The sequence below is a fragment of the Oryza sativa genome, chromosome 7 (genome assembly GCF_034140825.1).
Source record: "Oryza sativa Japonica Group chromosome 7, ASM3414082v1".
Lineage (NCBI taxonomy): Eukaryota > Viridiplantae > Streptophyta > Magnoliopsida > Poales > Poaceae > Oryza > Oryza sativa.
In genome coordinates this window covers 14790475-14806542 of record NC_089041.1, presented here as the reverse complement: position 1 = coordinate 14806542, position 16068 = coordinate 14790475, and the positions used below count along the sequence as shown (strand labels likewise).

Here is a 16068-nt window from a genome sequence, read left to right as displayed (position 1 = left end):
AATTCAATTTCATAGAATCACATGACTAATTTACAAACAAACTACTAGCGAAGAAGATAAATATCGTATTTATGTGACGACGAACGTCCAGTTTCCATGCAAACTTGCAAAGGATAACCTCCTCGCTTTTGTTTTGTTGAGAAGTACGACTGTTTTTCAACGTAAAATGGCAAAAATTAACCAAATTATAAGGTTAGTAGAACTCAGCTATAAAAAAAAATAGAGAATAACTAGAAAGAAAAGAATAAGAAATAGTAATTGATAAGTTGTTCAGGAGTTCTTTTCCAATCGGCCATCACCAGTATATATACCGGTTGCCTTAGTCTTTAGGAAATCAAGTCGGTCCCACAAAAATGATAGCCAAATTTAACCGAAATTAAAGGAAATAAAATTGATCTCAAAATCTTCATGCAACTATCAATATATGCATCTACAAAGCATCCATCTTGGCTACGCGTCCGTCATCTCCACTAAATCAAATCTCTCAATGGCTGATGGCTCCATTTAATCTGCCTCCTCTGCATTCTATCATCACATTTCACCACGCTCTAGCAGTCTAACAGATTATCCTCCAGCAGTCCAGCAGGTTACTCACACGGTTCCTACATACAATCACAAATCGCTGCACGTATGTGTTTACCCAGCTTTTAAGAAAACAACTTACCGAATATAATCAAGGTAATAAATAGTGTATAGCAGGTTGTTAGCAGCGGGTTGTTAGTAGATTAGTACTTGTGTAGCGGATTACGGATAGCGGCCGCTATTGTGGGCGCTAAGTTCCAATAGCAAATATAGAAAAATAACCATAAATTTAGATTATATATCAATATTAACATCAAGTTTTATGTAAAAATTACAATTTATAAGACATTGTTAACTACTCCTATATTTCATAACATAAAAAATATGAAATAACATATAGATGTATAAGATAAATATAAGATACACAATGTAAAGTTCTACAATCCATATATGAAGAACAACATTCAAGCATTATAACAGTCCAACAAAGTCAATAGTGGGCTGTTATAGCGATCGCGAAGGACTATAACAGGCTGCTATAGCGGGCGCTAAGTTACAACATACTATCTTCAGTCCGCTACTTGGTCCACTACCGCTATAGCAGCTACGGATGGCAACGGGGCGGGTCGGGTGCGGGTTGGGCTGGAACGGCCCCGCCCCCGACCCCCGAACTCTCCACCCGCCCCAGGCCCCGAGTAGACATGCGGGGCGAAATCAGCCCCCGTTCCCGGAGGGGCCCTGCATTGATGAACCCACCACTAGACACATAGCCACAGACGACGTAGAGGCACGGCGATGGCGTCCAGGCGCACGGCGAGCGGCGGCGTCTAGGCGCAGCGGGACGCGGCGGCGAGAGGATCCAGGCGCGGCGGTGCACAGAAGGACGGCGGTGGCCAGGAGATCCAGGCACGGCGGCGGCGTCCAGGCGCACGGCGCGAACGCAGAGGCATGGCGGCGGCACGCCGAGGGACGCAGCAGCGAGAGGATCTAGGGCTCCAAGCACGGTGGCGCGCAGAAGGATGGTGGTGGCGAGGGGATCCAGGCACGGCGGCGCGCAAAGGGACGGCGGCGGCAACGGCGATGGCCAGGTACGGCGGCTTGTAGAGGGACTGACGACGGCGTCCATCTCGCGGAGCCCTCACCGATCCCGCCGCGGCGGGGAGCACCACCACCTCCTCGGCTACTGGCGGTGCTGTGCGGCAGTGGGGTGGGGGGAGGGGATCGGTCTGGTTGGGGGTTGGGGTAGGGTTTGGTTTTTTCCTTCTTATATATGCTGATTCCCATGGGCTTTTTGGGTCTGCATTCTTGTAATGGGCTACATATCAAGTATATTATATTACCCTCGGGGCCCCACGGGTTACCCGCGGGTGGAACTTGTGCCCCATCCCCTCACCCGCAAAATGCGGGGCCCTGGCCCCAACAGACCCGTGGGGTAGAAATGTCACCCGTCCCTGCCCCCGTAGGGGCGGGTCCCTGCAGGGTACCCGGCCCCGTGGGTGGAATTGCCACCCCTTATAGCAGCCGCTATTGCAGGCTATACGAACGCTATTTATTAGCTTGAATATAATAGATGATCCAAATAATTTGGCCTGACCAAATAGAACTAGTCGCTAGCCAAATTATGTCACAAACAAAAATCTTGTGGTTTTCTTTTTATTGCTCTGTTTTTTTTTTCAATCCTGTGTTTTAAAGTACCTTTGAAAGTTCGTTAGGATTTCAATTTATAAGATATATATAAAAAGACTGACCGGTTGAAACTGCTCGCCCCAGCAACGGGCGTCGCAAGGTTAGCAGGGTCATCGATCTGTTGACGAGCAGGTTGGTAGGTGGACCTCAGTTGAAGTCCAGTATGGGAGCCAGTCAGCCAGCCCATTAGGAATATCATGCGGCCTATACAGCTATGGCTTCCTGACAGCCATGGCCCACAAAGCTTGACCCCTTATTATTAACCCTTAATTAGGTGATTCTCCGCTTTTTGCTGTGGAAATTAATAAGCAATTCTTAATATATTTTTTTCGATAATCAAGCTAAGAGTAAAAAGGAAAAAATAATAAAACATTAAGGGAACAAATAATAAAACATTAAGGTTTACCAGTAGTTAACATGAAACAAACAAAAAAGGATATGCTTGCATGTTGATTTATAGAATTAAATAAACTAATTGTAGATGATGTTGTATGCTTGTATGAGGTTAAATATATAATGGTTGCTATTGGGTGATGATAAGACACGGTTGCATATTGAGCATTAGACTTAGTGAACTATAACTTTATAACTTTATAACTTTGTAGAAAGTATAGATTTAACATGGATTAGAAAAATTCAGTCATGGTACTTGCGTCCTACCTCCAACTTTATTAGCTAGCTCATGTTCTGAAATATGCTGTTATTTTTTCTTTTTTTTTCTCTGAGATGAGTTGCATGCCAATGTGGATTGTTACGAGTTTCCCTGTAAACTTTCGTGTTTTTATTGGGATTTAAGGAAATGCAGCTTTCATGGTGTACAAGTTGTAGTAGCCCTATGCAATTTAGTCATAAATATGTATTGTATAGTTTTAGCCTCTTGTTTTGGAGAAAATTCATTGTACGCTCATAAAATTTTAGCCAATGTCTTTGATTTTTCTCACTTTCTTCTATACCTATGAGTTTTGATTTGATCGCTTGTATGTCTTTTTCATCAGTTGACTGTTTAATTGATACGTGAAAGGTCCATTTTGCCCTTAGGAATCAAAGGAACATAGAAATTTCTCAAGTATACCGTTGGAAGTGTAGATTTTGATATATGAGACTATGTGAGTTCATTGTGTACAGTTTTATTCACAACAAAGTTTATCTTTTAGGTAAAGATAACAAAAGGTTAATCATTTATTATTAAAATTAAATTATATTTAGCATGTTTTTGCGATGCTATAAACACGATATTTGTGACCAATTGTATATATTGTATTAAAAAAAAGTTCTATATATACTTTCTAAAAATATATATTATTTTTCAAACTACCATATTTTATAGTAGATTGCTCACAGGGGCGGATCCAGGAAAAAAAAGTAGTGGGGGCTGAACAAACTAAGCCAGCATAAATTGAAACATCTCACATATAAATCGGCTACATGTATAGTTCAAAGTAGACATACATCAAATTAATGATTAGTAGGGAATTTTGTCCATACCAAACCAATGTCCAATAGATGATGTATCTCTGCCAACCACTTATTATTCTTCATGAGTAGTAATCTGTACAAATAAAAAAAGGCAAATTAACGATTAATCGAAAAGGACTTATTTCGAATTCAAATAATTTAGAGACTTGGGGAGAGAATGGAGGCATGGAGCATTCCACTAATTTCTGTTGAGGCACTAGCATACGGCGCTTTTTCATCTCTTCAAAGTGTTGGATGATTTTTTTTCATCACTAATATTTATAAAAATCTGCTCCTCAGTGTAGCAAATCATCGAGTCATTGAGCCATTCATCCCCCATTTTGTTTCGCAAATCTATCTTTATAAGAGACATAGCTGAAAAGACCATCTCAACTGAAGCCATTGCCACCGGAAGTATCAATGATAACTCAATGAGTCTATACACCAAGTGATAAGTTTTATTCTTTCCAGTCTGAACCATTAATTCAACAACCTTTGCAAGATCTTTACATCCAAGAAATTCTTTATTTCTCCTAACCTTGCTAATAAAATTTCCAAGTTGAGTCCGTAGTAGCATAAGATCACAAACCAAAAAATCTTCAGCATAAATTTCAGCAAGCCTCACAAGCTTATCCACATCAAAGTTGGAGAAGGAATTCCGTGGATTAAGAGATGACATGCATACTAATAACTCTGAACTAACTTCACTAAAGTGATGGTTCATTTCAACCAAAATGGCATCGATGGCTGCAAGATAGATCTCAACATGATAGTAATGCTTATTTGTTACATTGTGCCTTCGACGTGTAGATGTCCCTCTTTCATTAACTTCCTTGTCCATTTTTGGCACTTTAATCTCATGTTTATTACAGAATGAAATCACCCTATTCAATAGTGGCTTCCATCCATTCTCCCTCATGTCCTGCAAGAGCTCTTTCACATCTATGAGCAAACTCATTGCCTCAACAATATCTTGGTCCTTTCTTTGCAAAGCACGTGACAAGTCATCTGTAATGCTCAACATGCCTATCATCAAATGCATGATGAATACAAAATCAAAGCTTTGCATTTTACCCATCAAACCAAATGCTCCACCATTAAATGTTGGTTTGGTTGAATCTTTCTTAACAATCTCAAGCACATCTATGATAGCCTCCCACATTACCAGAATATGAAGCAAAGTTTTAAGATGTGAACCCCATCTAGTATTCTAGGCCTAGCTAGGCTACTTTCTTGGTTCAGGCCCCTCCCAGTGGTAATCTCACCATTCTCCACCTTTTCTAACAATACATCGTGATGCTTTGCAAGCAAGGCATCCTTTCGCATACAAGATGCACCCACAGTGTTGACTATTAAAGGCATATAGTTAAAATAAATCTGCAATGGCTGGAATAGAAGTTGAAACAGCAACAACTACTAGTTGTAATTGATGGGCAAAACAATGGACATAAAAAGCATAAGGATTTTCATCCCGAATCAATTTTTGCACACCATTAAATTCCCCTCTCATATTAGAAGCTCCGTCATAACCTTGGACCCGAATCTTAGAGATGGTTAACTTATGACTAGAGAGCATACCACATAAAGCTTCCTTCAAAGCAATAGCTGTACATCTCTCAATATGTTGAAGACCAAGAAACCTCTCCATCACCTTTCCTTCATCATTCACAAATCTGCACAACAATAATTATTTGTAAGTTAGTACTTAAAATAGAATCTGAAAAATCAAACCATATAAAACTACATATGTGAACTACTAACCTCAAGATGACATCCATTTGCTCCTTTATTGATACATCTCGAGACTCATCAATAAGCATAGAGAAATTTCTATTTCCAATCTCATACATAATAATTGCCGTCACTTTTTCTGCACAAGCTTTAGTAAGATCCTTCTTAATATGATGTGATAACATTTGGCAATTTTTAAGACCCTTTTCATATGCATCATTCACTTCATGAACCTTGTCTTTGTACCAATCAAACATCTCTTTAAATTTACCCTTGCTGAGGGAAGTATCAGACTCATCATGTCCACGAAAAGCATCACCTTATTCAATGAGAAACCTTACAACATCTAAAGAAGATGTCAACCGAATCTTGTATCGAATTTCTTCCTCCTTGCAAACAATCTCAATTTTTTTAGATACACTTGTTCTTTGGTTCATAAAGTCTTCACATTTTTTCCTAGCATCATTGTGAGTCTTGCAATTACTATGTATGGTAAGCCTATCTTTACCTTTCTTCCAATTGACGTAACCTTCCATAGCAAAGACAACACTCTCAAACTTTTCACGTTTTCCCGGTTCAAAGAAAATGTAACAATACAAGCAATAAGCTGCATCCTTTCAAACACTATACTCTAGCCAATCAAACTCATTGAACCAAGTTTTTTGAAAGGATCTCCACTCACCACCTTGTCATTTACAAGGAAATATAGTAATATCAGGTTGAGTTGGGCCACTCAATGCATATGCCCTCCTTACTTGATCTCTAATTTCAGGTGGATAAGCTTCAATTGGTTTGTGAAGCCCTGGATCACCAATTATATCCGAATGACTAAACTCTGCCCTAGGCCTCTTTGGCTGACTTAAATTCTCGATACTAGCTGAAGGATCTGTGTTGCTTGAACTAGAATAATACGTGAGTAGTGTTCTTTTTAACATGTTGATAATCTAAAAAGTAAAAAGGTATAGAAAACAATTATAAGTTTAAAATTAGACAATCACTAGCTCACTGAAATTGAAGTCACTGAAAATCTGAAATTGAAGTCTTGACACAATTTCTAAGTTCTAACTGTCTATTCAGAGAATCAGAGGTTAGTAGTTTACCCACTGCGCTGCCGCTGGCCGCCTGCGGCCTGCACGCCTCGCGCCCTCACTGGCTCGCGGTCGCGGAGTCGCGGGTTGCCGCCTCCCCGACAGCACGGCGGCGCTTTCCCGCCGCCTCGCCGCCTCCTGCGCTGGTCGGCTGGCCGCGCCCGGCGCTCGCCTCCTGTCCCGACCCCGCCGCGGCACCGCGCTGCCACCTGCTTGACGGGCGCTCTGCACGCCGGTATCGCCGCGCCGTGCCGGTATCGATGTCGCCTCCGCTCGCCGGCTACCTCCCGTTGTCGGTCGCCCGTCAGCCGCCGCCCTCCGCGCGCCGCCCAGCGCCCCAGCCCAGACCAGCGCCGCGCCGCCGCCAACAGCTAGGTTTAGGCTAGGAGGATTGGGGATTGGAATGGCCGGTTGGAGACTTGGATTAGTGGCCGAGTAGGCCAAAATTTATTCCAATGGGCTGGGCCAAAATAGAAAGAGTGAGCTCGGGGTGGTCCTGGGCTGTCTTCCCTCCGTATTTCTGGCCCAAAATCACGAATTTCTCTTCTTCAACCTCCAGCCGCCCCCTCTCCAGCCGATCTAACTAACCTCAAGCCCCCACATCCCATAAAAATTTTTAGTGGGGGCTTAGGGGGGTCTCCACTATCCCGGAAGCGGTAGTAGGGTCTCAAGACCCCCCCCCCCCCCCCGCCCGCCCCCACAGTAAATCCGCCCCTGATTGCTCAAATTTATACATTAGTTCCATGAAGGGGTGGTTCTAGGAATGGTGGAGAGGGGGGCACATCTTCTTCCTCCTCCACCCCCCTCTTCTTCTCCCTTCCCTCTTTTTCCTCTCGATGGGGATGCAGCGGTGTAGGGTGGCTTGAACCCCTGGCACCCATGTTGGATCCGCTCTTGTTTCCTTGCGCAAGATTAAAATGAATTATTTTTTCACACCTATTTAATGGTCAACTAACGGTCAACAGATGCAATGGGTATAGAAGGGATGAAAAACCAAAAGCCATGGGTATTGAAGGGAATGAGCAAAACTTAGTGACATATACATAAATTGTTGAAATCTAAGAGGTACACAAGGAATTTACCCTTTGTATAATTTCCCATCTAGAATAACTTTCGACGGTTGCAACACCGTATACCATTATTATTAGGAAAAAGTCCCAATTACCTTGTGAACTCGAATACCTGATTATTCATACTGAACGAATAACCCACTTGAGCACTGTTTTGGGCGCTTTTGACTTCAGCCTACATATGTGGCCGCCAATGTGGCATCCAGTCAGCAAAGAAAATAAAAAAAATATCTCCTAGGCCCACCTGTAATCTCTTTCCTCAAGCCTATCCCTCCCCATTCCCCACTCCCCTCGCTTTCCTACTCTCTCTCTACATCTATGGCTGGAGAAGGAGGATGGAGAGGGCCTCGTTCAAGGAGACGGTAGTCGGCGGTGGAGGCGGATCGGCGCAAGCCTAACCAGGCACGCGGAGTTCCTCCTTGTAGTCCTCCTCATCCTCGTAGTCGTACTCGTAGCTCCCAACATCTGAGCTCCCATAATTGTTGCCTTCGCTGACCTGGAGCACGCGGGCAAGGGTGATCGCTGGCGTCAACCTGCTGAGTGCTGTGAATGGCTGCCGTGTCTCTGTTGCCGCTGCTGCCACGGCCACGTCGGCGTCCCCTCCAGCGTCAGCGGCCAGCGCCATGGTGGTAGCCGGGCGGGTCCAGATTCGTGACGGGGTTCGCGTTGGCACCAGGCTTGTCACTGGCGGCGCTACTGCTCCCCTTTGAATCCACCATCACCACTCGCGTTCATGAGGACGGAGAATGGTGCACTGGTGCAGGTGTGTGGGTTGGAGAATAGTGAGCATGCGTGCCTAGCTAAGCTCACGTCGATCCGCCTCTGCCGCCAGCCGTCGTCTCCCCGAGAGAGGTCCCTATCCGTCATCCTCCAGCTATAGATGCATAGAGAGAGAGAGGGGGGGAAGAATGGGGGAATGGGTAGTGGGGAGATTGGCTTGAGGAAAGAGATGACAGGTGGGCGTAGGTTTTTTTTTTTATTTTCTTCGCTAACTGGATGTCATGTTGGCAGCCATATATGCAGAACTCAAGTTAAATCCACCTAAAATAGTGCTCAGGTGATTATTTGTTCGGTATAAATAGTTGATGGTCTAAAATATTTGGTATTCGATTGCAGGGGTAATTTAGACTTTTCCTTATTATTATAATATATTTTATATAATTCTTACTTATAACTTTTGCATTTAAATACGTCAGTTATATGCATGCTATATATAAAATTTTTACAAATAAATGTAGGAACTTGTAGAATTTTTAGAACAGATGGCTAATACAGTTTTTCAAACTTGGCAATCCCGGTAATATATATACACACGTATATATTTTTTACACGAGGGAGCGTAAATTATGGGCTTTGCATTGGCTAAAGTTCATTGGCTGAAAATGATTTTTTAAACGAGGACTTAATTTTACTAATTTCACTAATACTTTGCAACGTATGGACATTTGGCTAGTCGGTCTATAACCAAACTCCGCCATTGATATGACGCGGGCCAAAAGGAGAAAGTTTTACTACTACGGAAAACTCCGCCATTGATATGATGCGGGCCAAAATGCGAAAGTTTTACTAGTACGGAAAACGGAACAAAGAGCAAGGGGACGGGGAGAGAGGTTGCCTTGATCGCCTTTGAGTCAGTTCATAAAATCCTCTGTCCTTGAAAGTTAATATACTTGGTTGAACATATATAGTTTTTTTTTATTTTTTTCTAGAGCAGTGGCAAGCAAATCTTTTTAGATAAAAATTGGTTAGCCCAGTTGATACTTCATTCAGACCCATTTTTTACCAAAGGATGACGTAGTCAAGATTACAACATGAATGGCATTCTTAGTTACAAAGTATGTGAAGATTTGGGAAATAGAAAGTGTTGCATCATTCATGATCTCTTGATTAGTTTTACTGGGCTAATATAATGCGACACCCGGCATGTCCTAATCTAGCTGGAGCATTTCACATTTATTATGGCCTGTAGATATAGAACTAGACTATCAATTAATTGTTCTGGCAAATGGACGTAACAGTACTCAGTCATAGGAAGCTTTTGTAACATGGCATTTCTTGCAAAGTCATCAATTGGAATCTTGATCCTCGCGAAAGAAAATTTTAATTGGATTTATGGATGGACCCTAAACCCTTGACTCCTGATCTAGGCACAGTTGTGAAGAAAACTAACCCTAAATCCCTAAACCGTGTAGCCACAATTAGCATATATATAGTATAAAGCCCTCATTTTCTTCTGCATTATAGGATATCCTTTTGAATCAAAGCTAGCTACAGGCTACTTACCTGGAAAGAAGGAATATCCACTGTACCAAGATAAGGTAAAGAACCACAATCCTATGTTTTATCTCCTAATTAATCAAATGAAATAGAGCCCGGGGCCGCTACACAACACCCGAGGTGAATCCTAAGCTATTTCGCACGTTGCTGTGGGAGAGTTATGTGATAAAATAGTACACATGAGTTGTAAAATTTTCTTTGTTACTTATTATACAATTTTCTTCCACATGCTTATTATATATTTTGTACCTTTATCAATTATCCAAAGGTTATAAATGATTGGGTTGTATGGTGTGGCTATTGGGGAGGAGGGATGCATTTTGTACCTTATGAATGATCTAAAGGTTAAAAACAATTGAAGTGATGTGGTTTCATAAGAGATGAGAGAATTAGTATTAACTATACTTAGTGAGGATAAACTTTATTGATATATAGGATCCAAACAATACTTTTTTTACTGTATTTGACAAGTACTCCCTCCGTCCCAAAAAAAGACAAACCGTGGGTTCCTGTGTCAACGTTTGACTGTCCGTCTTATATGAAATTTTTTTATAATTAGTATTTTCATTGTTGTTAGATGATAAAACATGATTAATACTTTATGCGTGACTTGTCTTTTTATTTTTTTCATAATTTTTTCAAATAAGACGAACGGTCAAACATTGGACACGAAAACCAGGGTTTGTCTTTTTTTTGGGATTGGAGGGAGTAGAATATTTTTTTAGTGTCTATCAAAGTATGGAGAGGTACCAAAAGTAGCATTCGAAAAAGGTGAACTGAGAGTAAAAAAAAGCATAAAAATGTGAAACCTCGAGGTACATTCTTAAACAAAGGATTGTGAAAAACCTCTAATTTCAAATTCATCCCTAATATCAACATCTCAAAGACACGAGGATACACTTCTAGAATAGGATGGATGTTGTCAGATTGACAACTTGTGTTTGTTTCATATCTTAGGATAAATTTGGTACTCTATTTTTCTAAGTTTGTAACGAATTTTCTGGTACTACACAAATATTTTTCAAGCATTCTGGAACCATTTTAATATAATATGGTGGATTTGCTAGAAGACCCTGTGTTCCAAACCACTGATAGTAAACACAACGTTTATTGAGGGTGCTCACCTTATTTAATTCCTACAAAATTTCCACATTCAAAATAAGCCCTTAACTGCGCCTAAGAAACAATATAATGCCCTATAGTCCCTTTAATTAATTTGTTTTCTATGTCCGATGAGTTGTAGCTTCCCACCTGTTGAGATTAGAGAGCATTGTTACCTTAAAAAAAAGTTCCAGCTAGAAGTGGCCCTTATAGAGTAGTGTACCCTACTTATAGATTTAGCAACCTAGTATTTTGATTTTTGGTAATCCTTTTCTAGGTTAGGCCAATAACATCTACATACAGTACAGAACACACAGGACCAGTCATCTCATTAGAGTGCCCTATGCCCAATTAATCCTTGGCGATCTCTATTTGCTTTTACTAATGCAGCATGCATGACACATATTGGACTCCTTAGTCCTATCAAAAGTGAAAGATCTCTATGTCCGGATATAAATCTAACTACAGAAAGAAATTTCAGTCATATGAATAGTTTCCCAAAAGAGGTGATATGAGCCAAATCACCAAAAACTAAAAATTCAAACAAATTAAATCTGAACATGACAATTTATTTATTTTGGGTATGAATTCCAAACACATCTTAAGATTAAAAAAACACATTTTAAGATCATTCTGAAACTAAATTTTGGTTTAGAAATTCAGGGTGACTATACTGAAAAAATTTGCTCATTAGAAAATTTCACCGTCGTTCCTCTGACATTTATATAACTTTACTGGTTTAGGCAATTCATCCACTTGATTTTCTCATTGTTGAAGAAATTAAGGGTTTTAATTTTTGAGAAGAGCCTTATCATCTATGGTTAGGAGCAGTGGGAATTTGGTCATTTTGGAAAAAAGTTAATGGTCAACACTGGCGTCAACTATTATAATGGACATGTAGGGGGTTGAAAAATAAACTAAAACTTAAGGACACATAGGAGATAAAGCATAACTTAGTGACATGAATATTAGTGAGATGAAAGGAAATGAGTAAAAGCTCGAGGGTGTAAAAGGATTTTCTCTAAAATTTACCAACTTTTTTCCTCTATATAGTACTGATAGCAGAGCAATTTAACTAAGCTTAGACATATATATATATATATATATATATATATATATATATATATATATATATATATCTATATATATATATATATATATATATATGGCAATCAACTATATCAGGGACAGTTCAAGCTCCAAACCATTCATGATGGATATTATGATAGGCAGTTCAAAAATTTAAAGTAAGACAGTTCAAAGAACCACCCACGATGATCCATCACTTTTGTAGTGTGGAGGTTTGTACACCGACATCTTGTACAAAATGTCATGTTGAATTCAACTGGAAAAAAAAAGAGGGGAAGAGTGCTTTTTTTGAAAATTGGTTATCGGTTAGAAAGAATATTGAGTCCATAAAATTGGTTACTGGTGCATAAAATGTTTGTCCATAAGGCGCGCCGTTTACATGGCCGTTCACTTAAGACAGCCATCGGAATAAATTGAAATAATTTTCACGGGCGACGGGTGTCATGGTATTTTGTTTACATGGGTGGCTGTTGACCCATCTCCGCTAATAATGAACTTCAAGTAAGTGTTTTTTATCTGCCTATAATATAAAATTAAGGTTGAGTGACTTACGGAAATCGTTTTTCTACTAGTGAGGATTATTTTGTTGATACGGTCCAATAGCATTGTTAGCCGCACGGATGATGATTGCGTGCATCTGGTCGATCATGCATTCACAAAAGCACATGGCTCTTGCAAGTACGATAGCGAGAGAAATTAACATTGGTCATATTCGAGCATCAAGTACTACTCCATAGGGGTTAGCTAGCTGTCCTAACACTTTCTTCTTTTGACACTAGCGAAGTGATAAAGAGGCTATATATCCTTGTACTAATTAATTTATCGCATTGAGCTCATCACTATCATCAAAACAGTAGGGGATACTTTTTGTTGAAACCTACCTAGCTATCCACCCGGACTGACCCTTCTTCTATGTGCCAGCATTTTGTACAGCTTGGAAATTGCTCTAGCTTGTAGCATTTTGGGTTTGATACCCATAATAATCAGCTTTCCTTAATTTATAATGTCAAAGAGAAATATATATAAATTTGGGAGCAACACTCACTTGTACTATATATACAATATTAATTCGATCCGATATTTTATTCTGCTGTGGCTTGTAAGCTAGCTGTGACACGTGACCAAAGTAACGGAAAAATAAATTAGGGTAGCAATTTTATACTTCTATTTTAGCGGTTTAAAAGCCAAGAACAAAAATATAAAATGATGAAAAAACACGTAGACTATTTTGAAATAAAGTTTTAAAATTCAAATTTAATTGCGGCTTATAGGCTGATGAGCTACCAATTTCTAAATAGATATCTCCTTAACAAGTTCATCCTCTTAGAGTGTCTGACTGGTAATCTAAGTAAAATTTTAACAGCACTACATACTAGAAAAGCCTTCTTAACCAATGAATAAGTCAGATTTATTTCCTTAACTAAAAACCCATGTAACTATGATACCAATTTTTTATATATACCATGCGGATTAACTCCCTAAGTTCAAACACAGGATGGCTTTATTCATACGTGGTGCATACGTGGTGGTGGCCCCACATTTCAGTCCCCTCCTTTGGTCTTTCCTCCCTGTTTCTCTTTCCCGGGTGTAGCCTACAGGCACAAAGAGGTTGCCGACCGGTGCGTTAGTTAGGCCAATCACAATGGTAGTGCAGTGCAAAGTTCACGATGAACCTTGTGCTCCCGTCTCCACATGTACAGGGTCGGCTTTGGCAACAACAGAATTCCACAACATGATGTGGTAAGGATGAAGATCATCAAGATGGAATGCGGATTAGTCCGATTTTACATTCCTAAAGTATTGCGCCAGTTCAATTTACACTCTTAAACTATGATACCTAAACATTCAACACCCTAAAACTTCGGAACAGACAAAATTCTCCGCAAATCACAAGGTGGCAGGATGGCGTTAATTCTACATGGCACATACGTGGCATCATCTAAACCACTTTAAATCCATACCAAAGTATATGGTTCAGTTCATATACTTTTAATTGAATAGTGTGTGATTTTAAAGATCAGATCTATTTATTTATTTTGATTCAGGATTGTGAAAATAAAATGTTCCTCTAACTACATAATCAGCTAAATTTGGAAGTAAAAGTAGAGTGAAAAAAAACCCCGCATCTTTTCTACGTCTTTGTGAAACAGAAGCCCACAAAAAGTAATGGGCTTTTTAATGCCATTTCCGAATTGCAAATTCCATAGCCTAAATTAAATTAAATTCCATAGCTATAAAATTCTTGAGAGGCCTGCTATTGTTTTTGGGAAGAAAAGTCTGAAAACATTGACACCATAATGAGTCATTGGGATGGTCACATGGGGATATTAATTGCTATACTGACCGGCGTGGTCACCACAAAAGAGTGTCACGGTTTATACTCTATAAATAGCCGCCTTGTGAACTTAACACTTGAACTTGACCTTGAAAGGCTTGTTGTCTGCATTGATTTTGCACAATCTATGACTTGATGCTTTCATGATTGCTGTCACGAAGCATTGAGATCAGACTTTCAATTAATAGTGGAAAATTACAGATACAATCATAAACCATCGATCTACTAGGCCATACAAAAATACACACACACACACAATATTATGTTTCAATTTATATCTTTATCTCTCAGAGGTTGTTGTTTCCAGCAATCTGTCAGCTGAATCTGCCTTCTTCCACACAAATCAATCAAATTTAAGTAACTATTGTTCCAAGGAAGTTAGTTATGTTGTACTAAAACTAAAATTAAATCAAACTCATTACTCATGCATATATACATAAATGGAAAGAATAACATTGTACAACTATGCCCTGCCTGTGTTAGGGGCATACTCGTGGGTGTGCGTGCATGGTGGTGTGGGCGTGTGTGTGATTTCCGTGTAATGAAAAAAAAAAACATTGACACAACACATATTATTTTATTTTCTGATAAGCTTGAAATAATATTATCATCGGTGTTTTAAACTTCAATTGATTGGGCAATCACTGCCTTTTTTGTGTTTTAGGTGAACCAAATTATATATCATCACAAAATCACAAATGAATAATACATGCAAATTAAACTACATACAATTTTGTGCATGCAAAGCAACAATGAAGAACAACAGCGACAACAGCCGCGCCACTAGAAGTACCCAGAGGAATTGAGCCCCATCTCTGGTCAACATCCCGAGAGCGATAACTCTACCAATTAACCTGTATTAGACGATCACTGCAGAGCTGAAACTCTTTCAATTTTGTGCCACTGTCACGAGTCACAATATTGAGAGGCATATCTTAGCGGCTCCTATATTTACGCCCCCGTTTAATTACCAATGCATGTCACTCTTGAACATTTATGATCTGCAAGCTTTATTTTCACCGGCCACTATATATGTTTAAATCGATGGTTTACCTAATTAACATACTATTGCTAAATTTTGATAGTATCCTAAATACTTTTTCACAAAGATTAATTTATATATCATTTTCGGGTGGCCAACCTTTGAGAGCTCCTTTAAATCGTTTAATTGAAAAAAAATGGAAGAATAGAAAAAACATATGATTTAAATAGGAATGTAAATGCAAAATAGAGAATTAGAATATACATGAAAAAAATATAGGAATGATCATTTGAATAGACCATATGAAAAACACAGTAATTAGATATGTGAGATAGACTTAAAAAAATTCAAGAGGTATGTTGAAGCTTTTTATTTTTTTCAAAAATCTCTATAGGATTGTTCTTACATAGAAATTTCAAAGGAAATTATAGGATTCAATCCATTCTTTTAGAAGAACTCCATAGGATTATTTTCTATAGGACACAAATAATTTATAACTTCTATGTTTTTCGTTTGTTTCAAAAAGAGCCTGAAATTATTATTGCATACATGCATGCAAGTTAGGCAGAAGATTGTGTTGCTGAAAGAATGACCAAATGATCTAAAAAACTATCACATTAAAATTCCAAAATGTAGCTTTTAAGCAAAACTTGATGCCCATGACTTTCTCTATTTTAATCATGTTGAACGGTCAGGATTTTTCTTATATATGAAGTGCCTTAGCGAGGCCAT

General features: G+C 39.4%; 1 protein-coding gene across 7 annotated transcripts; it reads right to left on the bottom strand.

Moving 5' to 3' along the window:
- Positions 1 to 231: 231 nt before the first annotated feature.
- On the bottom strand, positions 232 to 6885 carry LOC136357205 (uncharacterized). 7 transcript variants are annotated; one of them, XR_010742388.1, is made up of 6 exons: positions 6495 to 6885; positions 5425 to 6338; positions 5242 to 5336; positions 3694 to 3757; positions 2271 to 2500; positions 232 to 602 (listed from the first exon to the last, which is right to left on the bottom strand). XR_010742388.1 is itself a non-coding variant. In XM_066312171.1 (4 exons), exons 2-4 carry the CDS (start codon positions 5649 to 5651, stop codon positions 3744 to 3746), a joined length of 336 nt encoding a protein of 111 aa, XP_066168268.1. In that variant the 5' UTR covers positions 5652 to 6338; positions 6495 to 6885; the 3' UTR covers positions 3561 to 3743. The 7 variants fall into 7 exon arrangements, 1 of the variants encoding a protein (XP_066168268.1); XR_010742389.1 differs by lacking the exon at positions 2271 to 2500 and having other exon boundaries at positions 232 to 622; XR_010742390.1 differs by lacking the exon at positions 2271 to 2500.
- Positions 6886 to 16068: the final 9183 nt, after the last annotated feature.

Coding starts and splice junctions, on each gene's coding strand:
- LOC136357205 (XM_066312171.1), bottom strand. CDS start 5,651: ATGTTTGATTGGTACAAAGACAAGGTTCATGAAGTGAATGATGCATAT. Junction 5,337..5,424: donor CAAATGGATGTCATCTTGAG/GTTAGTAGTTCA, acceptor ATTGTTGTGCAG/ATTTGTGAATGATGAAGGAA.